Here is a 23,009-nt window from a genome sequence, read left to right on the forward strand (position 1 = left end):
CACAGTCATTTTCTTGTCCCATCCAAACAACCAGAACCTTTCTCAACTTCAACCCGTCTAACCTGTATCACTTAAAGATGGGTTTCCTTATTTTCTTAGTTTCAAAATAAGGAAAATTATTTGATTAATTGGTGTTTCAAATGAACTATCATGTATTCTTAATCATATCATTATGTTCTTATTGCATATAATTAAGAGTTTTAACCAATCAGAAATGTCCATTTATGTACAGTCTGGATAAACAAAACAAAAAAGATTGGTCACTCATTGGAATTCTGCTGGTAATTCTCTTCTAATTTAGCTAATTATGAATTAATTATGGACATGTAAGACAAACTGGTATTTTTTCAAGTCATTATAACACCTCTACTTTCTATTCATATAAGTATTAGCATTTTCATTTTCAAAAATGAAAATAAGGGAACCCATCTTTAGAGGGGAAAACGGAAATAAATTGGAACTGTGTTACGTTTAAAGTCAGCAAACAAGCGTCACTTTGCTAAATCACCCAGACTTAATTTTGCCAGAACAGTGAAAGCTTAACTATAAATCTGTAAGATTTAAAACTGACAATCCATTGTAATCTTAACGAGATTTATACTGATGTCACGTACTGTTGACGTTTCAAGCAACACTCGCCACTCATCAGCCAATCAGAATCACTATTACAAGTGAGTATCAGCAGTCTCATAATTTCATTCGCTCTTTTTTGGTTTTGCACAATTGATAAATGATATTTAGACATGGATTCTGCTTGACGCGTTGTGTTTGGTTGAAATGAATTCAACAGTACACAACCTTGGTATAAATCTTTTAAGATTACACTGGAGACTGACTCAAAATAAAAACAGAACAAAATCATCAGACATACCTGTGACGTGTCCATAGAAGGACATTTCCAGTTATACAGATAATACTGAAGATTACCATCTCCCATTCCAAATTTTAATTCTTCTAAAAATTTCTTATTGTCCATTAAATCTAGAGCATTAAATACATCAAACTCCATCTAAAATATAAATGTTTTAAATTGGAAATCATTCAAAGGATAACCCTGAAACATGAAGTATGTAAAAGGCTAAAAAAATGTAGCTATTTTAGGCCAAAGGGATTTTTAACCTGTTCTGTTCTAATTACAATATTTTAATTAACATTTGAAGCCATTTCTAAACCATTAAATGTGAGGCTTTGTTAAAATATTTGGCTTTTTTAAGAAATGTTAAGATTCAAGATAGCTTGCCAGACAAGGTAATATAAACTCACTGGCAACTGATTTTTAAATAAAGATAGCTTGCCAGGCAAGGTAATATACGCCCACTGGCAGCTTTGATTTTATATAAAAATATTTAGCAGTACAGTAACAATCACCAGTATGAAATATTCAACCTTCAGTCATACACTTCTTTTGAACTTTTTGAGGCGGTACTGAATAATATTACCAAGTTTCATCAAAATCTGTCATGTACTGGGCTTTCTAGAGAGTTTACATGCTAAAACTTAAATGCGTTTTTAAGAAAAAGGGCAAAAAGTTAAACAGGGTCAAAATCAGTCAAGAATTGTGCCTTCTAGTATGTTTAGAAGCAATCGTGGACGGACTGACTGACAGACAAGGGTGATGACAATATATGCCCATCATTTCATGTGGGCATATAAAAATGGTTTTGAACTATGCTCGTGTGTGTTATTTACATGTAAGAACTATACTATGAGCTTCCTTAAACAGTAATAGAGGGGCTGACATGGAAAAAGAGTCTAGTCGTTTGGATGGGACAATAAACCGAGGCCCTGTGTGCTACAGGCTGTGCATGTTAAAGATCCCCAGACAGTTGGAAATAGAAAAATAACAGGCTAATGCCGCTGTCCTGGCAAAATTTTCCTCATTGCTCCCTGCATGGCGTTGCCCGTCTTCATTAGCCCACATGGTGTAGAAAAGTAGGATGTAATACTCCATTTCATTTCATTTGAACAGAAATAAATTTGAGAAGAAAATGGTAAAGTAAATAAAACTTACACTTTTGGCAACAACCAGGGTGTCTAAAATCAGGTCTTTCCAGGGTGTTCCAGAACTCACATTATAAAAGGAGTAAGCAGCTTTTAAATTCTTATGTGTAGGGTGGTGCATGACAGATGAGGACAGTGTGTAAAAGCTAACAAAATCAGTGATCTTTCCATTTTTCTGAAATTAAAACCCCCAAAATTAACTATCAAAAATACAATACAATGTGTTCAACAAGGGATATTAAGGCAGAACAGTTAGCCGATGTTTTGAGCTGTTTTTTGGTCAAGGGATATTCAACATGTAAAGCCAGTAGCACAAGAGGCCTGTTTATTATTCCATCAGAACAAGACGCCCTTTTATTAATGTCAGACCATGAACAAAGGAAAACCCAACGTGACCTCGGGTTTGTGATTGTGATTGTAAAGAGGTTTTCCAATTTTCATTCAGACGTCTGTGATTCTTGCAATTCCTCTAGAACTAACGTGTTTTATGACTTCACTAGAGGGGAGCTACCAGAAGCTACTATTGATATCTATGCAGTTCATTCGGCCAGAGATTCAACCAACTACAGAGGTTCAATGGACCAATGTGGTTCAATCGTCTTCAGATGTCACCCAAAGTGAGGCAAAGGATCTACCTCCAGCTGTCCAGCCGGTCTCAGCCAAGAGTAAAAACTTTCCCAAAATCAAAATTTTCTTTACCTCGACAACATAGCTGTCCACAATACCTTGTCTAGGTGTGAACCAGTAATCAAAATCATCCAATGAAAACACTGCTGACAAATCAAACTTGGACAAATACTAGAAAAAAAAAACGAACATTAAGCATACACTCTGACCTTAAAGGGAAAGATACACCATTTTGGGGTGTTGAATTGAGTCTTGAATATATGTAAATAGTCTTCAGAAATGAAATGAATGGAGTTTTACGCCCTGCTTTTCTGCACCATGTGGGCTAATGAAGACGGGCAACACCATGCAGGGTGCGATGAGGGAAATTTTGCCAGGACAGCGGCATTAGCCTGCTCGTTTTCGATTTCCAACTGTCGAGGGATCTTTAACGTGCACAGCCTGTAGCACACGGGGCCTCAGATTATTGTCCCATCCGAACGACTAGACGCTTTTTCCATGTCAGCCCCTCTTACCTGCATCACTGACAGGGGGAAACCGGGTTGAAAAATCCGAAGGTATTATCTCGACCTATGTCGGGATTGAACCCTAGACCTTCAGGTTAGTGAGCAAGCATCTTAACTCACTGAGCCACCGCGGCTCCCAAATAGTCTTCAGAAGTACTAGAAATGTATGAATATCGCATAATTCCTTTATAAATATCTCAAACTAGGAATTTCATTTGTTTTTTCTATACATGACAAAGTCTCAAGAAAAGACGAGTCAACTTTATAATTTTCTAACATAGATAATTCTGGACACACATGGATTTGAAGGCTCAAATTTTGACGGTGAGCTGTAAATACTATTAATGATTGGCTTAGTTCAAAAATTCCCATTTCTAAGAATAGGGCAGTGACTTTTTTATATTTTCAATAGAACACATTATACACTTCAATAAACTTACTTTGTTAAGAAGTTTATGACACTGTTGTATATCTGTAGGTTTATATGGCCGGAAACCTGCAGTTTTAGGTACCTACAAAAAATGAAAAAAATTCATTTAGCAGACGTCACATTCAAACAAGTGGTTACCGAGCAGGATATGCCCACTTTCCTGATACGTTTTCAGTATATCAAGGGCAGTCACATATCTGTGTCAAATCATACCAAAAATCTAATTTGTGCAAGATATTGTTGATTTAAACAAACACACATTATTTAATAAAATTCTGACATAAACTGTCACCTCTATCGCGTTCACAAGCCAACAAATTTTGATGATTTTTACTAAATCAAGGGCAATAACTAAAAAACGTTCATTGAAAGATCGTCACATTCGAACTTCTCTAAGACCTCATCATGATACTTGATCATACCAAATTTCATTTAAATCGGATGAAAAATGTTGTCCCTTTTGTGTTCACAAACAAATTTTGTTGAGTATTTCGTAACTCAAGGGCAATTACTCAAAAACCGTTCATCGAAAGATCGCCATATTCAAACTTGATCACACCAAATTTCATTTAAATCGGATGAAAACTGTAGTCTCTATTGTGTTCACAAACAAATTATATTTTATAAAGTGGGCGTATAAAAATGAAATGAATGGAGTTTTACGTCCAACTTTTCTGCACATTGAGAGCTAATGAAGACAGGCAAAGTCATGCAGGGTGCAATGAGGGAAATTTTGCCAAGACAAAAATCTTAATGGTGGTCTTATATCGATCGACATGTGAATTTCTGATAACCATGTATAGATAATCCAAGAATGACCAATGTCCTGATTGGTAAACAAGATCCTTGAAAAACTGTTTTACTTTTATCATTAAAGGGATTGTAAAGAGGCTTTCTTATTATTTTTGGTGAACTTTTTGCATTAATCCAATTTTCAATCAGACGTCTGAGGTTCCTGCAATTCCACCAAAATTAAGTGTTTGATGATGTCACTAATCGCAAATGTGCTTTATCACACAAGGTCCTTCACGATTAGTGACGTCATCAAACACTTAGTTTAAGTGGAATTGCAGGAATCACAAAAGTCTGATTGAAAATTTCGAATGGTGTAAATTGATGCTATCAGTGTCCCCGATTCACATAAATTTTTTTAGAAAACCTCTTAACAATCCATGTTACTTACCTCTGGGAGTTTATATAACTTTAATGTTCTCTGCATTGTCATATTTCTACTCAGATGAGAAAACTTAATGTCAATCAATTTACGCGGATTTAACGACCTGTGCCAATATCTGAAATACAAAAACAATGGAGTTTTTACCTCATCATGGTACTGAAAACAAACTGGAACTGGTTTTGGAATATCATTAAGATGTTACTGACAAACTGAATCTAGTTTTGAAATAACAAACATAAGTAACTGGTTTATGAAGAACAAGTATAATTACCTACAAACTGAAACTGGTTTAGGAAGGACACATAGAACTTACCTACTAACTGAAACTAGTTTGGAATAACAAACCTCTGACAAACTGTAACCGGTTCAAGAAGGACAAGTAGAACTTACCTACTAACTGAAACTAGTTTGGAATGACAAACCTCTGACAAACTGTAACCGGTTCAGGAAGGACAAGTAGAACTTACCTACAAACTGCAACTGGTTTGGAATAACAATCATCTGACAAACTGAAACTGGTTTAGGAAGGACAAGTATAACTCACCTACAAACTGCAATTGGTTTAGGAAGGACAAGTATAACTCACCTACAAACTGCAACTGGTTTGGAATAACAAACATCTGACAAACTGAAACAGGTTTAGGTTAGGAAGGACAAGTATAACTTACCTACAAACTGCAACTGGTTTGGAATAACAAACACTGACAAACTATAACTGGTTTAAGAAGGACAAGTAGAACTTACCTACAAACTGCAACTGGTTTGGAAAAACAAACATCTGACAATCTGTAACTGGTTTAGGAAGGACAAGTAGAACTTACCTACAAACTGAAACTGGTTTGGAATAACAAACATCTGACAAACCATAAATGATTTAGGAAGGACAAGTAGAACTTACCTACAAACTGCAACTGGTTTGGAATAACAAACATCTGACAAACTGTAACTGGTTTAGGAAGGACAAGTATAACTCACCTACAAACTGCAACTGGTTTAGGAAGGACAAGTATAACTCACCTACAAACTGCAACTGGTCTGGAATAACAAACATCTGACAAACTGAAATAGGTTTAGGTTAGGAAGGACAAGTATAACTCACCTACAAACTGCAACTGGTTTGGAATAACAAACATCTGACAAACTGAAACAAGTTTAGGTTAGGAAGGACAAGTATAACTCACCTACAAACTGCAACTGGTTTGGAATAACAAACATCTGACAAACTGAGACAGGTTTAGGTTAGGAAGGACAAGTATAACTTACCTACAAACTGCAACTGGTTTGGAATAACAAACATCTGACAAACTGAGACAGGTTTAGGTTAGGAAGGACAAGTATAACTTACCTACAAACTGCAACTGGTTTGGAATAACAAACATCTGACAAACTGTAACTGGTTTAGGAAGGACAAGTAGAACTTACCTACAAACTGCAACCGGTTTAGGAAGAACAACCCCAGCAGTATAAACAGCCTGAAATAAGCCTTGTTTGTGAACTCGACGTGTGATCTCTTTAATCAACACTGGGGCCATTCGTTTGGATCTCAACTTCTTATGTACACACAGAAAATTTATTTCCACCATTTTCTTTGTTCTGTAAATGTCAATAAACAACTGTTTTTTAAAAAAGTAAGTACAGAAAAGAAAGACACAATGTTTCTATGGAGGAAATCGCAAACCACCAAAACAGTCCAATAGATATCTCTTACAGGGTCGGGTTCCCATTTGATTTGGGTCTTGAATATATGTAAATAGTCTTCAGAAGTACTAGAAATGAACGAAAATCACATAATTCCTTCAAAAATACCTCAAACTAGGAATTTACTCTCTATTTCTACATATGGCAGAGTTTCAAGAAAAGACGAGTCGTCATCTTAACTTTCGAACTATAATTCTATAATGGATAATTCTGGACATGCATAGATTTGAAGACTCAAATTTTGACATAAAAGCGTTTTTCAATAATCATTTAGTTTAATGGATGTATTGTGTTATATAGAGATTCTATTCTTTAGTTATGGTACCTGGTAAGTCTAACTGATGAATATATACACTTATTGACCAAGTTTGAGACTTTAAATTTGATGTCTATCCTAAGAGGTAGTTGCTATAGAATAACAAGATTTATAGAATAACAAGATTTATAGAATAACAAGATTTATAGAATAACAAGATTTATAGAATAACAAAATCAAATGTCTGTAGACTTACTTATCATATATTTTAACATGGGCAGGAACAGCACTAATAAAGCCTACTAATTTATCACTCTTTATAACTCGTATTCCACAGTGCCAGTTCTGTAACCATCCTGGTGGCATCAATGCCCTGAAAAAATAACATATTCCTTTCAAAATACCCATAAAATTATCAGATATGTTAGACTATAAATGGGTGGTTTGGTTGATAAAATTAAACACTATAAGCTACGTGGCTATGAATGGATGCCAAGTTGATAAATCTCAACTAAAAGGACTGTAAGAAAAGGGTTGCATAATAGTCAAGAGATAAACCTAAATACCTAAAAGACATCATCAGCTATGTGGACTCTCTGAAGGGATGTTAAGATGACTGATTCATTAAGGTCGTTTAATGTCCTACTTTTCTTCTGAGCAACGACATGCAGTGGTCAACAAGGAAAATGAGAGACCAACATTAATCTACAGTGAAAAGGATTTCTAATATGCACACAGGTGACACACTGGACCTTGCAACTTCAAGGAAATGTAAAGAAGTTCTCTGAATTTTGTATGTGTATCAGGAACAATCAAGTATCAATTTGCACCATTCCAATTTTTAATCAGACATATGTGGTTCCTGCAATTCCACTAAAACTAAGTGTTTGACGATGTCACTAATCGCAAAATATGCTTTATCACATAAGTCCCATCATGATTAGTGAAGTCATCAACCATTTAGTTTTGCAGGAACCACAGACGTCTGATTGAAAATTGATGCTATCAGTATTCTCGATATACTTAAAAAATCTAGAAAAAAAATCCACAATGGACCAAATATTCAACATCCTAAAATAAAGTTGAACGGCAACACAAAGGTACTTACCATCTTAAAAATTCCGAAGAATAATCAAATCTAAACATATTGTCATCATCTTCTACATAGTTCTCATTTAATAAAGTATATAATTCTTTTAACTGAAAATATATATTCATAACTATAAAACATTTGTAGGCATTCTAAACTGTTATATCTAGAAATTTACAGCATATCCGGTCCACTTTATTTTGAAGTGGATAAGTGGAATAATAGCTATTGAAGCTACATAAGTAAGACTTTTGCTGCGAATATGCGAACAGTCTTGGTCAGGGATTTTTCAAGACTCCAGCCAGTCTTTTTTCACTATGTCGATAATCATAGATCATGCAATTGACTAGAAAATGAATCTGATTGGATGATGACACTTTGTCTTGCAGACGATATAATAATCGGTGACAAATATCAAACATGTTTGATATTATAAATCCTCTTGACAACACTATAATCTTTTTGAGCAAGTGCAGGCACACGTGAAATTTTACTCAAGATTCACGTCTGCTACATAAATCAGAGACCAAGACTGTTTTTATGTTTGCAACATTATTTGTTCTTATTTCTATCTACAAATAAACAAAAATTTTGCTTGTTTTTTTCTACAGCAGCCCATCTAATACAATCTTGTCTTGACCCAAAGGATCTGCTCATAAGGCAATATTCAATGCAAGATAAACTGCCCCAGGGGAGAAATAGACCCATTTATACAAGGAAAAACAAAATATTGATGACAAACCACAACTGGATCTTGTATGTCTAGTGTGTTCCATTTAAAACCGGTTGGTAACGTAAACGGTTCATCTCTAACTTCAGTGACGGGTTTATCCGGTTCTATGTGATCATTACCCACTACCTCCTCATCTGAAAGATACCAGTAAATTGAAAAGTTTAGAGTCATCATTATCTTTTTTTTCGATTTCTAACTTTACGGTAAAAGGGACCTCTCATTAATGAAAGATGGTGAACTGTAATTTTTTTCAGCGTATGACAAACATAGAGTCCTCATTCATTGTCCCAATCTACTATGCATGGCACTTGATTGAGGAGATCTGACCAGGTTCTGTTTGTTCCAATTCTGACCTCAAAAGAACGGTACGGAAGCAGACATAACACATTCAAAATTTTCCTATCTATTTCCTTCTCCACCATTTTGAATTTTGTCTGCACCTACTATTTCTTCAGCACTGTAAGTGGAACACGTTCTGAACTTAGTTTCAACTTGTTTTATTGAACATTCATGGAATTTCTATGTGCAGAACTCACCAATTGAGCAGCCCCATGTTGTCATGTTTTTTCCTCCTATCTAAGGATTTTATCACTCTTTCTCCACAAATGCTTTACAAATAAACATTATTTTTACCTAATTTGGGTACTGGCTGAGTCCTCCAGAACTGGAAAGTTTTTTTCTTGGCATCTTGAATAGTTTTAGCTGAATCTCTTATAGACAATAATTCTACAGCTCTCTGTATAGACTGTAATCCAGCTGCCTTCTGTTGCTGCATTTGTTTCAACTGATTCAGAGATACCTAATAATAATAATAATAATAGTATCAAATACCGGTACTCAAATATCCTACTGCTTCAAAAAAGATAGTGGACCACAGCCATATACGCCCAACGCGGCATGAGGATGATAAATATTAAAGATTTTGGGGCAAGGGCAATAAGTCTGCTTCTTACGGTCGAAAATGGCTCAAGTTCGAACTTGATCTTCATTTCTTTTGATTCCATCCATCTCTAGTTTTTAGAGCATTTACAAGCAAATGATGTTGATATAAGCACTTACTGTATAGAGGTTAAAGGGCGATAACTTCTCAAACTGACGTAAGAGGCCTAAATCTTGTAAAAGCCTTAAATTTAATCAGAAGTAAACTAAACTTTCTTAAACCTTTCAATTTAGGTCCAATAATATCCATTTTAAGTTTCATCAAATCGGTTGAAAACTAAGAGAGTAATAGCATATTCAAGATTTTGGGGCAAGGGCAATAACTCTGCTTCTAACGGTCGAAAATAGCTCAAATTCGAACTTGATCTTCGTTTTATGAATATGTATACGAATTTTATTTGATTCCATCAAAAACTCTAGCTTTTAGAGCGTTTACAAGCAAATGTTGATGGACGGACGGACAGGGTGCCGACAATAAACGTCCACATATAGAGATGAAGCATATTTTGTGATTAGTGACCTCATCAGACAGTTAGTTTTTTTTGGGAATTGCAGGAACCACAGACATCTGACTGAAAATTGAGATGGTGCAGATTTGAATTATTATTGTCCCCAATACATATTACACAGTTAGAAAACCTCTTTACAATCCCTTTAAGAATGAGATTTAAGAGTTCATAAAAGAAAATTTTAAATAAATTTGATTGTAAGACTTTGTGTGAAACTAGAGTCAAAACTTTTTCAAGTCTTTGAATGAAATTGTTTACATATATTACAGATTACTTAGCAAGTCAACTATTAGTAGATGGCTTACTTCCATACTGGGTAGAACTGGGATAGGACCAGGGTTGGGTAAAATAATCGATTATCGTCACTAGTATTTATAATTTTGGTATCCACTGTTAAATTAGTTATCTACTACCAGTAAGAGTAAATTCTTACTTACGCACAACTGAACAGATCTCATCAATGAATTTTCATAATTTGATACAAAAATAACCCATGGAATTTAGTAATCAATGCCCAGTCCAAGATGGAAAGTATGTTTTGATTAATTTCATTATCTCAGAAAAACTAAAAAAAAAGACCAACTCACCTCAGATAAATCATTATCATGTTCAGCATGATTGTGATCTGATGTACAATGGCGGTGATCATGTGCCTGACTTTCAGAATCTGCTTCGGCACCAGACTGTAGACTTTCAGACAGTCCCTCTGTTATTCTAATCTTGGTTTCCTGTTCATCTAATACAGCCTGACTGTCAGAATCTCCACTCGATCTCTCCATATCTTTTGGTTTTCTTCTTAATTTTTTCTTTTTGCGAGTTGATGATTCAATGCTAAAATGAAATTACCAACATTTTTTTTTAATTTCTTACTACCAGCTAGAAGTTATCTAGCACTATTGCCGGAGCAGAGCAAAAAAATTTTTGAATTTTTTCTGTATTTTTTAAAAGAAATAGAATAGGAATATTAGCCTCAAAATAGTACTAATAGTCTAGAATTTCTTTGTGTTGATATTTGTAAAATTACACTGAAAAAAACAAATATCCCTCCTAGAAATTTCTACCAGATGTAACATATGCTCATGTTTATATTTTTTATCAATGCAAAGGCATTCTAAGACTAACAGTATTATTTTGAGGCTGCTATTCCAATCCTCATAAAAATAATGGTAAAAATTCAAAATTTTTTTTTACTTTGCTCACACATCCTTACTGACTGATGAACAGACTACTGCAGAAATAAAGTTGTCATCAGACTTTGAGAATGTCACCAAATGAAGCAAGTTGGGTCATGTACCGTGAGACAGATTGACAAGACTTTGATTGATGCCATTTTATCAGGGCTAGATTTACCTCCTGTCTCCCCCTGGCAAATGTGACTATGCAAAAAATTGTGTAGGTTTGTAGTACAGGTGCAAGATCAAATAATCAATTGTTTTAGGACTCTGTCCCATTTCATTTGATTGGAAAAGCCAGACTATCACACTAGACCCTACATAAGTAAATTGAAGCCAATGAGGGCAATCAAACACAATATCAAACTAATATTTTTTTGCCATGTGAACAGATTTCCCAAGAATCGGGGCTGGTCAATGGTAACAAAAGTTATCTGTCTTTTTCTGTATGACCGAGTCTCATGTGTAGTCTACTGACTGTATTGCGAGTGAAATTTGTCAAAAGTCATGTCTGAGCTGATGAGTCTAAAAGCCGCATAGCTTCAGCCAGACACAGGGAATTATATGAATATCGAAGTCCTATGTGCAGTTAAAGTCAGATCTGCATATAACCTTTGATCATTCACAACATCGTCTTCGACATCACCGTCTTCGGCGCTCTGATCCGGATCCAAATCAGAACTCATGTCATGCAGTGAATCGACGTCAGCCATGATTGAAACTTAGCCTCGCAGCTAAAATTTTATTCACTGAACTTCGTTCAAGAATTCTTTAGAAGAAATGTGGGTGATTTTAAATGAAATGTTAATCCAATTAAAACTCTTCAGCCAAAATTGTCCGATCCATTAATTAATGAAGGATTAAATCCACCGGAAGTTTAATCAAATCACCGGAAATCTTCAAAGCAGCAACGGAGTTGACGCATGGGCAGACATTACGAGTCCTTGACAACAATAAACTTTCTAAGCTAATAAATCTCATTTTGTTTTTTAACCTTGATAAACTCAGTAAGAATGGCTACCAAACGCAAGAACCAAGAACAATTTATCCAGAATTTAACCAAAAACAGCAAAAATGGTCCAGGACATCCATGTCGCTGTAAGTAGTTTTGATATCAGACGCTTTTTACTACAAAAGTACAATTTTAGATCCGACTGGCCTACCTTAGGCTAGTGCTTTAACAAAGTTTAGTTTTGCATATAGGCCTATTTCAATTTTATCTGCAGCAGTTCAGGCATTTTCGTCTGCCTCAAGACAGATAATTCAATGCATATTCCATATTCCAAGTTTCTGATCAAAGTTTCTGTTCCAAGGAGTGGGATGAAATGAAAATGTCAAATGAAATTGAAAGTACTCTCTGACTAGGCCTACAGTCATATATTATTTTTGGGTTGATGGAAATGTCAACCACTGGAAAAATTATCATTTGTAAGCATGATTTTACACAGGGAAATTTCATTCCGAAAAGTAGGTTATTTTCATGTCAATTTTTGGGAGGAAATCTTATAGGAATCTTATATTTCTATAGATCCAAAGACATTCAAAGACAAATGGCATAAAGTTGAACATTTTTTTTTTGAATATTTATGAAATGAGAAAAAAACTTCAATGCTCAATGTAATCATTCATTCCTTTATTCATTCATTTCAGTTTCGCCACCAGAGATAGCGTCCTTATTAAACATGTTCAAACATCTGTGTGGTCCAGATAAGAAGAAGCTAGATAGACCAACTTTTAGAGATGTTTTAATCACCCGTTTTAAAATTACAGATGATTTTCTGATGGATAGAGGTTAGTAGACACTTTAAAAAAAATAATATCAAATGTATTTCCTTTTGTTGTAAATAAGGGTGAAAAATTTGACAGTTTCGAATATAAAGGGCAAAAACTTCTTTAAACTATTTTTTATTTTGTGTTATTTTTTAAAAAAAAGCTTTCCATCATTAATGCCCCTAAGCACATCTCTTTGTAAAGTAAAGACACAGGCTGAAAATTAGGTCAGTTGTCTGAAGATCGCATAGCATGAAACTCTGAGTAACAACAACACGTTTTTTTAGGTTCTGTTTTAATATTTCTATTTCTATATCGCTCTACAGTTGAAGTATTGAGCACTATTTTAACAGTGAAAACAATTTGGTGTCTATTAACAGTTTCAACAAATTACATTTAAACCCAAAGATTCTCTCTAGAGTGTATCAGAGCTAAAATTTGCATACCTTTTGAACCTTTTCCTGGTGGTGACATATCTTAATGTTAATATTATATTTTGGCAGTATTTAAAGCGTTTGATACAGATAATGACAGTTATTTAAAAGCTGAAGAATGGGTTCGAGGTTTATCAATATTTTTAAAAGGGGAAGTAGAAGACCTTATTAAATGTAAGTATTTTTCAAGTTAGGGACTTTGAATAATTTTGAAATTTAATGTTTGATTCGATTACCTTTGAATTTTAGCCAAATTTATTCAGTATAAATATTTTCGCAGGTATAAAGAATATTTCAATAAGTTGATTAATTGACTTTTCCTACCAAAAACTGCATTACACTAGAAACTTAGCTAGAGGTCAATCTCAGACGTTTTGATAATGTCTTTTGTTGGATATAAGGGGGTTGAAACCAGCACTGGTCTAACTTGTGAAAGCAATGGTACATTCATTAGAATTCTTCTCTCTCGCCTAGCAAACAATCCAATTAGCAACTGGGAGCCGCGGTGGCTCAGTGAGTTAGACGCTTGCTCGCTAACCTGAAGGTCCAGGATTCAATCCCGGCATAGGTCGAGATAATACCTTCGGATTTGGCTGTGCACGTTAAAGATTCCTCGACAGTTGGAAATTGAAAAAGAGAAGGCTAATGCCGCTGTCCTGGCAAAATTTCCCTCATTGCACCCTGCATGGCATTGCCTGTCTTCATTAGCCCACATGGTGCAGAAAAGTAGGACGTAAAACTCCATTTCATTTCATTTCCAATTAGCAACTGACAGAACTGACTGCCATTGACCAGTGGCTGCTCCGGCCCCCCGTGACTGGAGGTATAGGGGGGAATACTGACTCAATAGAGGTTCAAAATGCGTATACTCTATGGAGGCGTCATAGTTGCAAGCCACACATGAAGCGTCTAAGAAGGTTCTCCCAAGAAAATTCTCACCTATATTTTGGGGCAAAAAAGTATAAATGTCGTATTCTTAGATTTGATAAAAATAAAGTGGCGGTACAACTAAGGGTGACAACTATTTTACCTGTTCCCCCACTGCCCCTGCCGCTGCCATTTACCTCATTATTTCTGACGTGTTTTTGTAGATTGTTTTATTGTGTATGATTTAAATGGAGATGGCTACATATCTAGAGAAGAAATGTTTCACATGTTAAAGCCATGTGTTGTTAAGGTAATTCAACATAGAATTTTCTTAAATTTACAAACTGAATATACCAAGAATAACTGAGTTATCTCCCTTTAGTCTCCAGAGAGGTTAACCCTTTAAACACTATTGGTTGCTCCACCATTCATAAGCTGCATAAAATACTAATGGCCTTTGTTACCAGCTGACATCATATTACTTGAACTCAACTAAGAGTTCAGGCAGTGTATTCACAAAACCATTCTTAGTGCTAGGATGTCCTAGAGTCTTAACTTCTAACACTGTTTCTAGGATGTGCTGGGGGTCTTAACTGTTTCTAGGATGTGCTGGGGTCATAACTTCTAACACTGTTTCTTGGATGTGCTGGGGTCTTAACTTCTAACACTGTTTCTAGGATGTGCTGGGGTCTTAACTTGTAACACTGTTTCTAGGATGTCCTGTTTCTAGGATGTCTTGGTGTCTTAACTTCTGACACTGTTTCTTGGATGTGCTGGGGTCTTAACTTCTAACACTGTTTCTAGGATGTCCTGTTTCTAGGATGTCCTAGAGTCTTAACGTCTAACACTGTTTCTTGAATGTCCTGTTTCTAGGATGTCCTAGGGTCTTAACTTCTAACACTGTTTCTAGGATGTCCTAGAGTCTTAACTTCTAACACTGTTTCTAGGATGTCCTGTTTCTAGGATGTGCTGGGGTCATAACTTCTAACACTGTTTCTAGGATGTCCTGTTTCTAGGATGTCCTAGAGTCTTAACTTTTAACACTGTTTCTAGGATGTGCTGGGGTCTTAACTTCTAACACTGTTTCTAGGATGTGCTGGGGTCTTAACTGTTTCTAGGATGTCCTAGAGTCTTAACTTCTAACACTGTTTCTAGGATGTGCTGGGGTCTTAACTTCTAACACTGTTTCTAGGATGTGCTGGGGTCTTAACTGTTTCTAGGATGTCCTGTTTCTAGGATGTCCTGTTTCTAGGATGTCCTGTTTCTAGGATGTCCTAGAGTCTTAACTTCTAACACTGTTTCTAGGATGTCCTGTTTCTAAGATGTCCTAGAGTCTTAACTTCTAACACTGTTTCTAGGATGTGCTGGGGTCTTAACTTCTAACACTGTTTCTAGGATGTCCTGGCCATGTATTCTCGAAATGATCTTAGCTCTAGGATATCCAGAAACAGTATTAGTAGTTAAGACCCTAGGACATCCTTGAGCCAAGATTGTTTTGAGAATAAGCTACCAGGGTATGGAGCTTTATTTTACATTTCTCAAAGGAAACCTGATATAGTACAATTCCCAATTTCTTTAAATATTATTCCAGTCTTTCAATTTCAATGATCAAAACAAGAAATGTGAGACTAAGATCACAAATAAAGGTTATAATATCACTTCAATTCATGTAGGTATGTTAATTTTTTCAGCAATCATCTGAAGAAGACCCAGATGAAGGTGTAAAAGAATTAGTAGAAATTGCTTTGAAAAAATTTGTAAGTTCCGTATATGCTCTAATAATAACCAAGATCTCAAGTGAATGTTCAAGACTACACAACAGTTATATATTCAAAAGAACTCGACAGTTGGAAATCGGAAAAGAACAGACAAATGCTACTGCCCTGGCAAAATTTCCCTCATTGCGCCCTGTATGGCGTTGCTTGTCAGTCTTCATTAGCCCACCTGGTGAAGAAAAATAGGACCTAAAAATCTGCTCTAAAGAGTAAACTAATGCCTCTTTCGTGATAAAATATTATCAATGCACACTGAATGTGCTAACCACAAGGTCAAATCAAGGGTTCAATCCTGGAAAAGGTCAACCATTACAGCAACAATTTCCATTTTTTCTTACTTAATAATTTTGTTGTTTATCTCAGGATTTAGATCATGATGGCCGATGTTCTGTAGCTGATTTCCGGGGAGCTGTGCATACAGAATCTTTATTATTGGAGGGTCTGGGTCACTGTTTACCTAGTGATACTGTAAGTATACCATAAACATACTGTTACATAGAATCTTCTGTTGTCTGAGTCCAAAGGAATTCTGTATACTAATGGTTTCCATCTTTTTTTCCACAATAATGTTCAGGAAATCAGAACGGTGTAAACAGAAGCATTAAGTAAGGGTCCATGCCCATTAACAATCCTTGTTGTATCCATGGATACAGACCACAGCAAATCTTCTAGATAAAAAAAAGAGTTGTCTCCCATTAGTCTTCAAGCAAATGAACCAACTCTAGCACATCTATAAACATTCTCAGTTTGCCAGGTTCAAATCTTCTTAAAGGCAAGATACAGTTGACTTCTATTCCCTGTGTTTTTGAGAGTTTGATTAGGCTTTCAATCTCTACCACTGGATATTTGTGATATGAAAATTTCATTGACACTGATAGCATTAATTTGAAGCATTCAAATTTTCAATCAGACGTCTGGTTCCTGCAATTCCACTAAAACTTAGTGTTTGATGACGTCTCTAATTGCAAAGGGCGTTATGTTATAAAGCATATTTTGCAATTAGTGATGTCATCAAACACTTAGTTTTAGTGTAAGAAACCACAGAAGACGTCTGATTGAAAATTGGAATGGTGCAAATTGATGCTATCAGTGTCCCTCATACACATACAAAATTTAGAAAACCTTTTTACAATCTCTTTAATACCTAGAGATCCTCCAGTGCCAGTAAGACTAATTATGGAATTTAATAGAATCAAATTTTAATTTTTTTTTTTTTTAGTGTAAAGCAGAATTCATGAAACTGATACATGGCAATCTGACATTAGATGATATCAAACCAGAGAAAAAATAACAACTTTTGCAAAAAATGCAAAAAATAACTGTATGAAGATATTATGAAAGTTCATCCATCACTGTTAAAATAACTGGCGTGCATTGTTCCATTTATTTAGATATTTTCACAGGTGTTCAGAAAAACAATTTATTCAAAATTAAGCCAGTATTGTGGTAGATAAAAAAAAAAAATACCAATGGAAATGTCAATGCTCAAAATCTGTAATTTTTACAGCGCAATTACAGACAATTAATGTGCACCAAAAGCAATAGATAACTGTTCCCAACTTGGAGAACCACAAGAATTTTCCTTAATTCTGAACTATGTTGAAATGTCCTTTATTCCAGGGAGATATTCCATTGAAATTAAATTGTACATAATTGTAAAAATGAATATAAATTATTTTTAATTTGAATCATGCTCAATAAAAGCACTCCCCCTTCTGCTGAAAAAATGTACGTTAGAATTTTCCCATTTCTTTGTGTAAAGAGCTCTCTCTCTCTCTCTGGCCCAATGTTTTATTGTTTTTATATGTATTGTTTTTGTATATTTCTCCATTATTCATAGTAAACTGTATGAAGAATAATACCAAAGTTTTTTTGGGTGGTCCGAGTCCTATTGTCTAGAGGCGTTTTTTGTGGGCCGATTCGATTAGGTAGTACGATTTGGTGCAATTTGGTTTAGATTAGCAGTGGTCCACAAATACGAAATTCAAATCGGCGATTTGGCAATGTGGCTGCCTCCGCTGACAACCAATGAAAGACCGCTATTTTTATTACATTAGCAACATCCACATGCCGCCATCTTGGAAAAGCCTAATCGAATCGCCTAACCACCTCCTGGGACGATTAGCCAAACCAGTTTAGGTAAACTGGCTCACAAATGTACTGATTAGCCTAATCGTCCTGGCTCACAAACGCACAAAATAGCTAATCTACCTAATCGAATCGGCCCACAAAAACACCTTAAAGCTCATCTCATTCTGTGGTCACATGTTCAAGATAAACAATGTTCATCAGGACAGCTAGTATTGGAACTTTACAATATTGGACTGCTAGGGTAAACGTATTGTAAGGAAACTCATTGAACAGTAGCAAGAAGTCATTGAAATTAATGAGTACAGAAATTCTTGACTTGTGTATTTAATTGACTAGAGCTCCATTTCCATTCTTGGGCATTTCTAAATCTCTAAAATAACATTTTTGTAACCACACCCCTTTTTAAAGGGATATGTTCGCCATCAGTTGGTCCAATCAACCATAGTCTCAGAAACGGGGATATTAATGGTCAGTAATAGTTTTCATAGATCTCCATCGAAATTTGAGCCATTCAAATCTATGTATGTCCAGAATTATCTGCGTTTGATTGTTAAAATGACGACTCGTCTTTTCTTGAGACTGCCATATATAGAAAAGACATTAATAGAAAGCCCAAGGAGGCTGAGCAGGTTTGGGGGCTCATTTGCCCCCCTAGAAAAGTGGTTTGCACCACCACTTTATTTTTCAACAAATCTAAATGTCTGCCTTTTTTCTCCAACATATGTGTCAGAATGCACAAAATCTATTCTTTTTTTCTAAAATTTTCTTGAATGAACGCTCTTTGAGAGGCTTGAGACTATGACGCCACCACCACAGAGTAGTAAAAATTTGAATTCCGGCTCAGCGGTTGTCCCCCATTGAGTCAGTCTGCCCCTTATTTGTACCCACAGTCTCGGAAGGCTGGCGCCGCCATTAGTTCTACCAAGTTGTAAAGCAGACGGCACCCTAATTCAATGAATCACCGACTGGGCTGGGTCAAGATGATACTGAACAAGAGGGTACAGTGTCGCTTTTGATATCAAAATCCTCATGTCACCCATCTGTGTGTTAGTTCCCATGCATTCATATTTTTGGCATGTGAAATTTTTTTAAAGTCAACATTCCCGTTTAAAATTTCAACTCGCAAAACGTTGAAATGCAGTAAGTATCCGGTTCTGAACAATGAACGCATGTCGTCACTCCTTGGTTAATTGCAATCAATATAATTAAACAGGATCCTCATCATTGATTCAGCAAAACCTAATTTGTCCTAGCTTTTATTTTTCCGAGTGTCAAAACAGTCAGGTCAATAATGCTCCGTGTTCAATAAAGGCCCGGCGGATTGACAGTCGTCGTATCAATGGTAAAATCTAAACTAGCGACTGATAACATCATCTTAGCTTGTTATACGCTGAATGCTAAGCCAGGCGGTGGTTAACACTTTATTGCCCACTGAAAATAATAATTGCCCCTGCGACTTAACACCAATTTACGAAAACGAGTATGACTTATGACAGCAGTGACGCCAAGATATTTTTGAACTGTTTTTTTTCGTCAATGATCAGTGCCGTAAAAAATGAAAAAGCGTCTTGTCGTTCGGATGGGACAATAAATCGAGGCCCTATGTGCTACAGGCTGTGCACGTTAAAGATCCCTCGACAGTTGGAAATCGAAAAAGAGCAGGCTAATGCCGCTGTCCTGGCAAAATTTCCCTCATGGCGTTGCTTGTCTTCATTAGCCCACATGGTACAGAAAAGTAAAACGTAACACTCCATCCATTTGAACTCCCTTCATTTTTCTGCAAAGGGACGCCGGGGACGCCCTGATGTCCCCTGCATCCCCACTCCCCCCCCCCCCCCGCATCCCTCCCTCTTCAATGAAATCCTCGCTACGCCACTGTCCATTGCAGGAACACGTTCTAGAAACCTGCATGCTATTCAAACATACTACATGTATGTACTTCCAAATTAAAAAACGGAGGGAATTTGATTGATAATCCTGCCTTTATTAACGTAAGTAATCCCTTTGAAAAAAAATTTAAAGCACTGTGTGGCCCTCAAAAACTGTGTTCGCTTTATAAAAGCTCCATCTTATCAAACCATCTTGTTCAAATTTTGTGCAAAAAATCTAAATTATGGTGAAAAAATATCAACAACAGCGTTAATATAGCGTTAATGAAAAGTATTATTAACCCTTTACATTGCGAACTGTTCACGAAACCTATAATTATAGCACTGATAAAATCATAGGGGCGGCGTCGAGGTTCAAAGAGTTAATCTTCCCACTCTGTTTGTGAATGAAAAGACGATTTGCCACAAGACGTTTGAACAAAAGAAGTTAATTCCCTGATGAAAGGTTAATTATTGGTTAAACAAGGGAGATTACGTCACAACATTATATTTAGACGACATATAGTACCACCGGAAGTAATTTCCTGAACGACATATGCTCCAAGACGTCATGAGAAATTTTTTTTTTTGATCTTGAAGGCTGAAGTTGTTGTCAAAACAAAAATTAAAATTTTGAAATTAATTCAAGAAAATTGCTGATAGGTGCCTTGATGCTTTCCCTTTCTGAAAAAGTGTCTCACCTGTGCTTTAAGACGCTATCACCATGGAATTCGAGACATCACACCTGAATTTTGAAAAGAAATGGATTTTTTTTACTTCAATATGGCATGTAAGAAAAACTTGTCAGGTTCGCCATTTTTGATGGTTGATTTGAGTTTTGAATATACGTAAATAATCTTCAGAAGTACGCGAAATGTATGCGAAACGCATAATTCCCTTAAAAGTATTTCTAACTTAGAATATTTCTAAATAGTTCGTAACAGAGTCTCAAGAAAAGATGAGTCGTCTTTTTAACCTCCTAACGCTGATAACTCTCGGTATACATGGACTTGAAGGCTTAGACGTTGTGAACACTATCACTGATTAGCTTAGCTAAAAACTTCTCGTTTCTGAGACTAATTAAGGTACGATTGGTCACACGGTTAGCGAACCCATCCCTTTAAATACATCTCGCGATTTTAGGCTACATCGAATTTTTCAATTGATTACTTAACAACTTTCAACTAAGTTGACGTTTTGATGAAATCATTGTCCGAATAAAACGATCCAACCCCCATTCCGTCCCTTCTCAACACAAATAAGTAAATTCCTTAGTTTCCCTTTTGAACAACGATAATTCGCTTTTGTTTAGAAATTGTCACGTCATCACCAATGTTCAACTAAAATTATGATAACTATATTCATGAAAATCATTATACTAAGATAATTAAAAAGTCTAATATCGGCCTATTAATATCAATTCTAACTGAGTGTCACCGCCACACGCCGGTAAATATGTCACAGTCAATAAGCTATGTCAAGAATCATTGCTATTCATATTGGTGACAGTTCCGTTTTGTCAGTCTCGTTAGTACGTTACGGGCGGTGGGATTAATTTGCCCAAGTGCTGAAGCATTCGCTATTCTTTTAAACCAATTATAAAAAGAGGATATTGTTTTTAAAGGCCAATTTACTGCCATTGTGTGTTTCTGATACACACATCATGAGCATCTCGTAGATCCACACGTATCATCTTTGGGACAAGATTGCTGATAGAATGCAAACAGCCCTCCGTGAAACGGAAACTGCCGAGGATTGCCGAATGGCTAGAATGTTCAACTCACGGAAACTAACGAATATCGGCGTTGATCGAGTCGAACGTTTGCAGATCGTGAGGTAAATCTTTCCTAGATGAAATAATACACGTGCTTCTGTTACTTGAACACAAAACTCCAGTCAATTCCATGCTCATCAAAGTTTCGAGTGAAGTGAAGCTATTGTCAGCCAATCGGCAAATCAGTCCAACCGCTATCCTGTACATGTAATTAACCATTATTATAATTCAATATGCTAATTTCCTCTATCTATCATAGCCATTTAGTTAGATCAAATATTCTGATAATGTCTGATATGTTATTGTGATATTGATGCTATATAGAAAAGTAGAATGTAAAACAGAAGAGTAGGGCGTAAAAAATGTAATTTAATTTCTTTAGCCAAAATAAGGTACAGGACGTTAGGACGTGAAATCCACTTAACATAACCCCAATGAGATTTATATACGACAGGCCTTCATAAAAAAACACTTTTTATTTATTGAGCCCTATAAGATAGAGGGCGTAGAACGTGCAACTTTTTTTCAATAGCCCACAGGTACAGAAAATTGGAAAGTAAAACTCCATTAGGAATTGCGATGATAATCTAAAATTATTTGATCCCAGTTGAATAAAAAGCCGCTTAGCAAATCAACTGATAAGATCACCCATCAACAAGGTAATTTAAAATACATTCAATGAGAGTATTACATCACCTTACTCCGATTATTCAGTTTGTTGGTTTGTGAGACAGGTACACCTTACTCCCATTTACATCAAAAACATAACTTGATGAGATTCAAACGTGTATATTTTACAAGGATAATAACTAATGTTTTTGAAGATCCCGTGTCCCTGTTTGTCCTTTGTTCAACCATACTTATTAAATATACAGCAACTTCGGTTCTAGATGATCCGTTCCACAAGCTGATCTTCGGCAAATTTTCTATGCATTGATTTTATAAGGACAAAAATCATTTCTACCAGCTGGTCATTCACCAAACCTGACAACACTAGGGTTTACAAGGCTAACAACTTAGGTTCTCAAGGATCCTGTCTACGAGCTGGTCCTTGGCCTTTTTGCAATGATTTTACAAGGATAAAATTTGGTTCTCGGGGATCCTACATTATCATTTATTTCATTTCAGCAACGCATTACGCTTCGCTATCCGATATTTATTTCGAAAGTTCTTATCTTACTCTAGTAACCATTTTTGACAGTCGTCGGTAATTGGATTAAGGCTATTTAAAAATCAGTAAAAATCAAGCAAACTATTTGATTATTGATGTTTGTTATGAACAGCATCAATTT

General features: G+C 35.8%; 2 protein-coding genes across 2 annotated transcripts; one reads left to right on the plus strand and one right to left on the minus strand.

The window, feature by feature from the left end:
- Positions 1–595: 595 nt before the first annotated feature.
- On the minus strand, positions 596–9,293 carry LOTGIDRAFT_139565 (hypothetical protein; the record flags this gene model as incomplete). Its single annotated transcript, XM_009049481.1, has 10 exons — positions 596–1,009; positions 2,012–2,176; positions 2,701–2,799; positions 3,575–3,646; positions 4,748–4,856; positions 6,164–6,334; positions 6,952–7,068; positions 7,804–7,895; positions 8,528–8,652; positions 9,152–9,293. 10 exons carry the CDS (start codon positions 9,291–9,293, stop codon positions 596–598), a joined length of 1,506 nt encoding a protein of 501 aa, XP_009047729.1.
- Positions 9,294–12,799: 3,506 nt separating this feature from the next.
- LOTGIDRAFT_139478 (hypothetical protein) lies at positions 12,800–16,467 on the plus strand (the record flags this gene model as incomplete). Its single annotated transcript, XM_009049482.1, has 5 exons — positions 12,800–12,929; positions 13,412–13,516; positions 14,434–14,519; positions 15,901–15,966; positions 16,348–16,467. Coding segments are annotated over 5 exons (507 nt in total), but the record flags the coding sequence as incomplete, so codon positions are not given.
- Positions 16,468–23,009: the final 6,542 nt, after the last annotated feature.

Source organism: Lottia gigantea (assembly GCF_000327385.1).
Source record: "Lottia gigantea unplaced genomic scaffold LOTGIsca_137, whole genome shotgun sequence".
Taxonomy (NCBI): domain Eukaryota; kingdom Metazoa; phylum Mollusca; class Gastropoda; family Lottiidae; genus Lottia; species Lottia gigantea.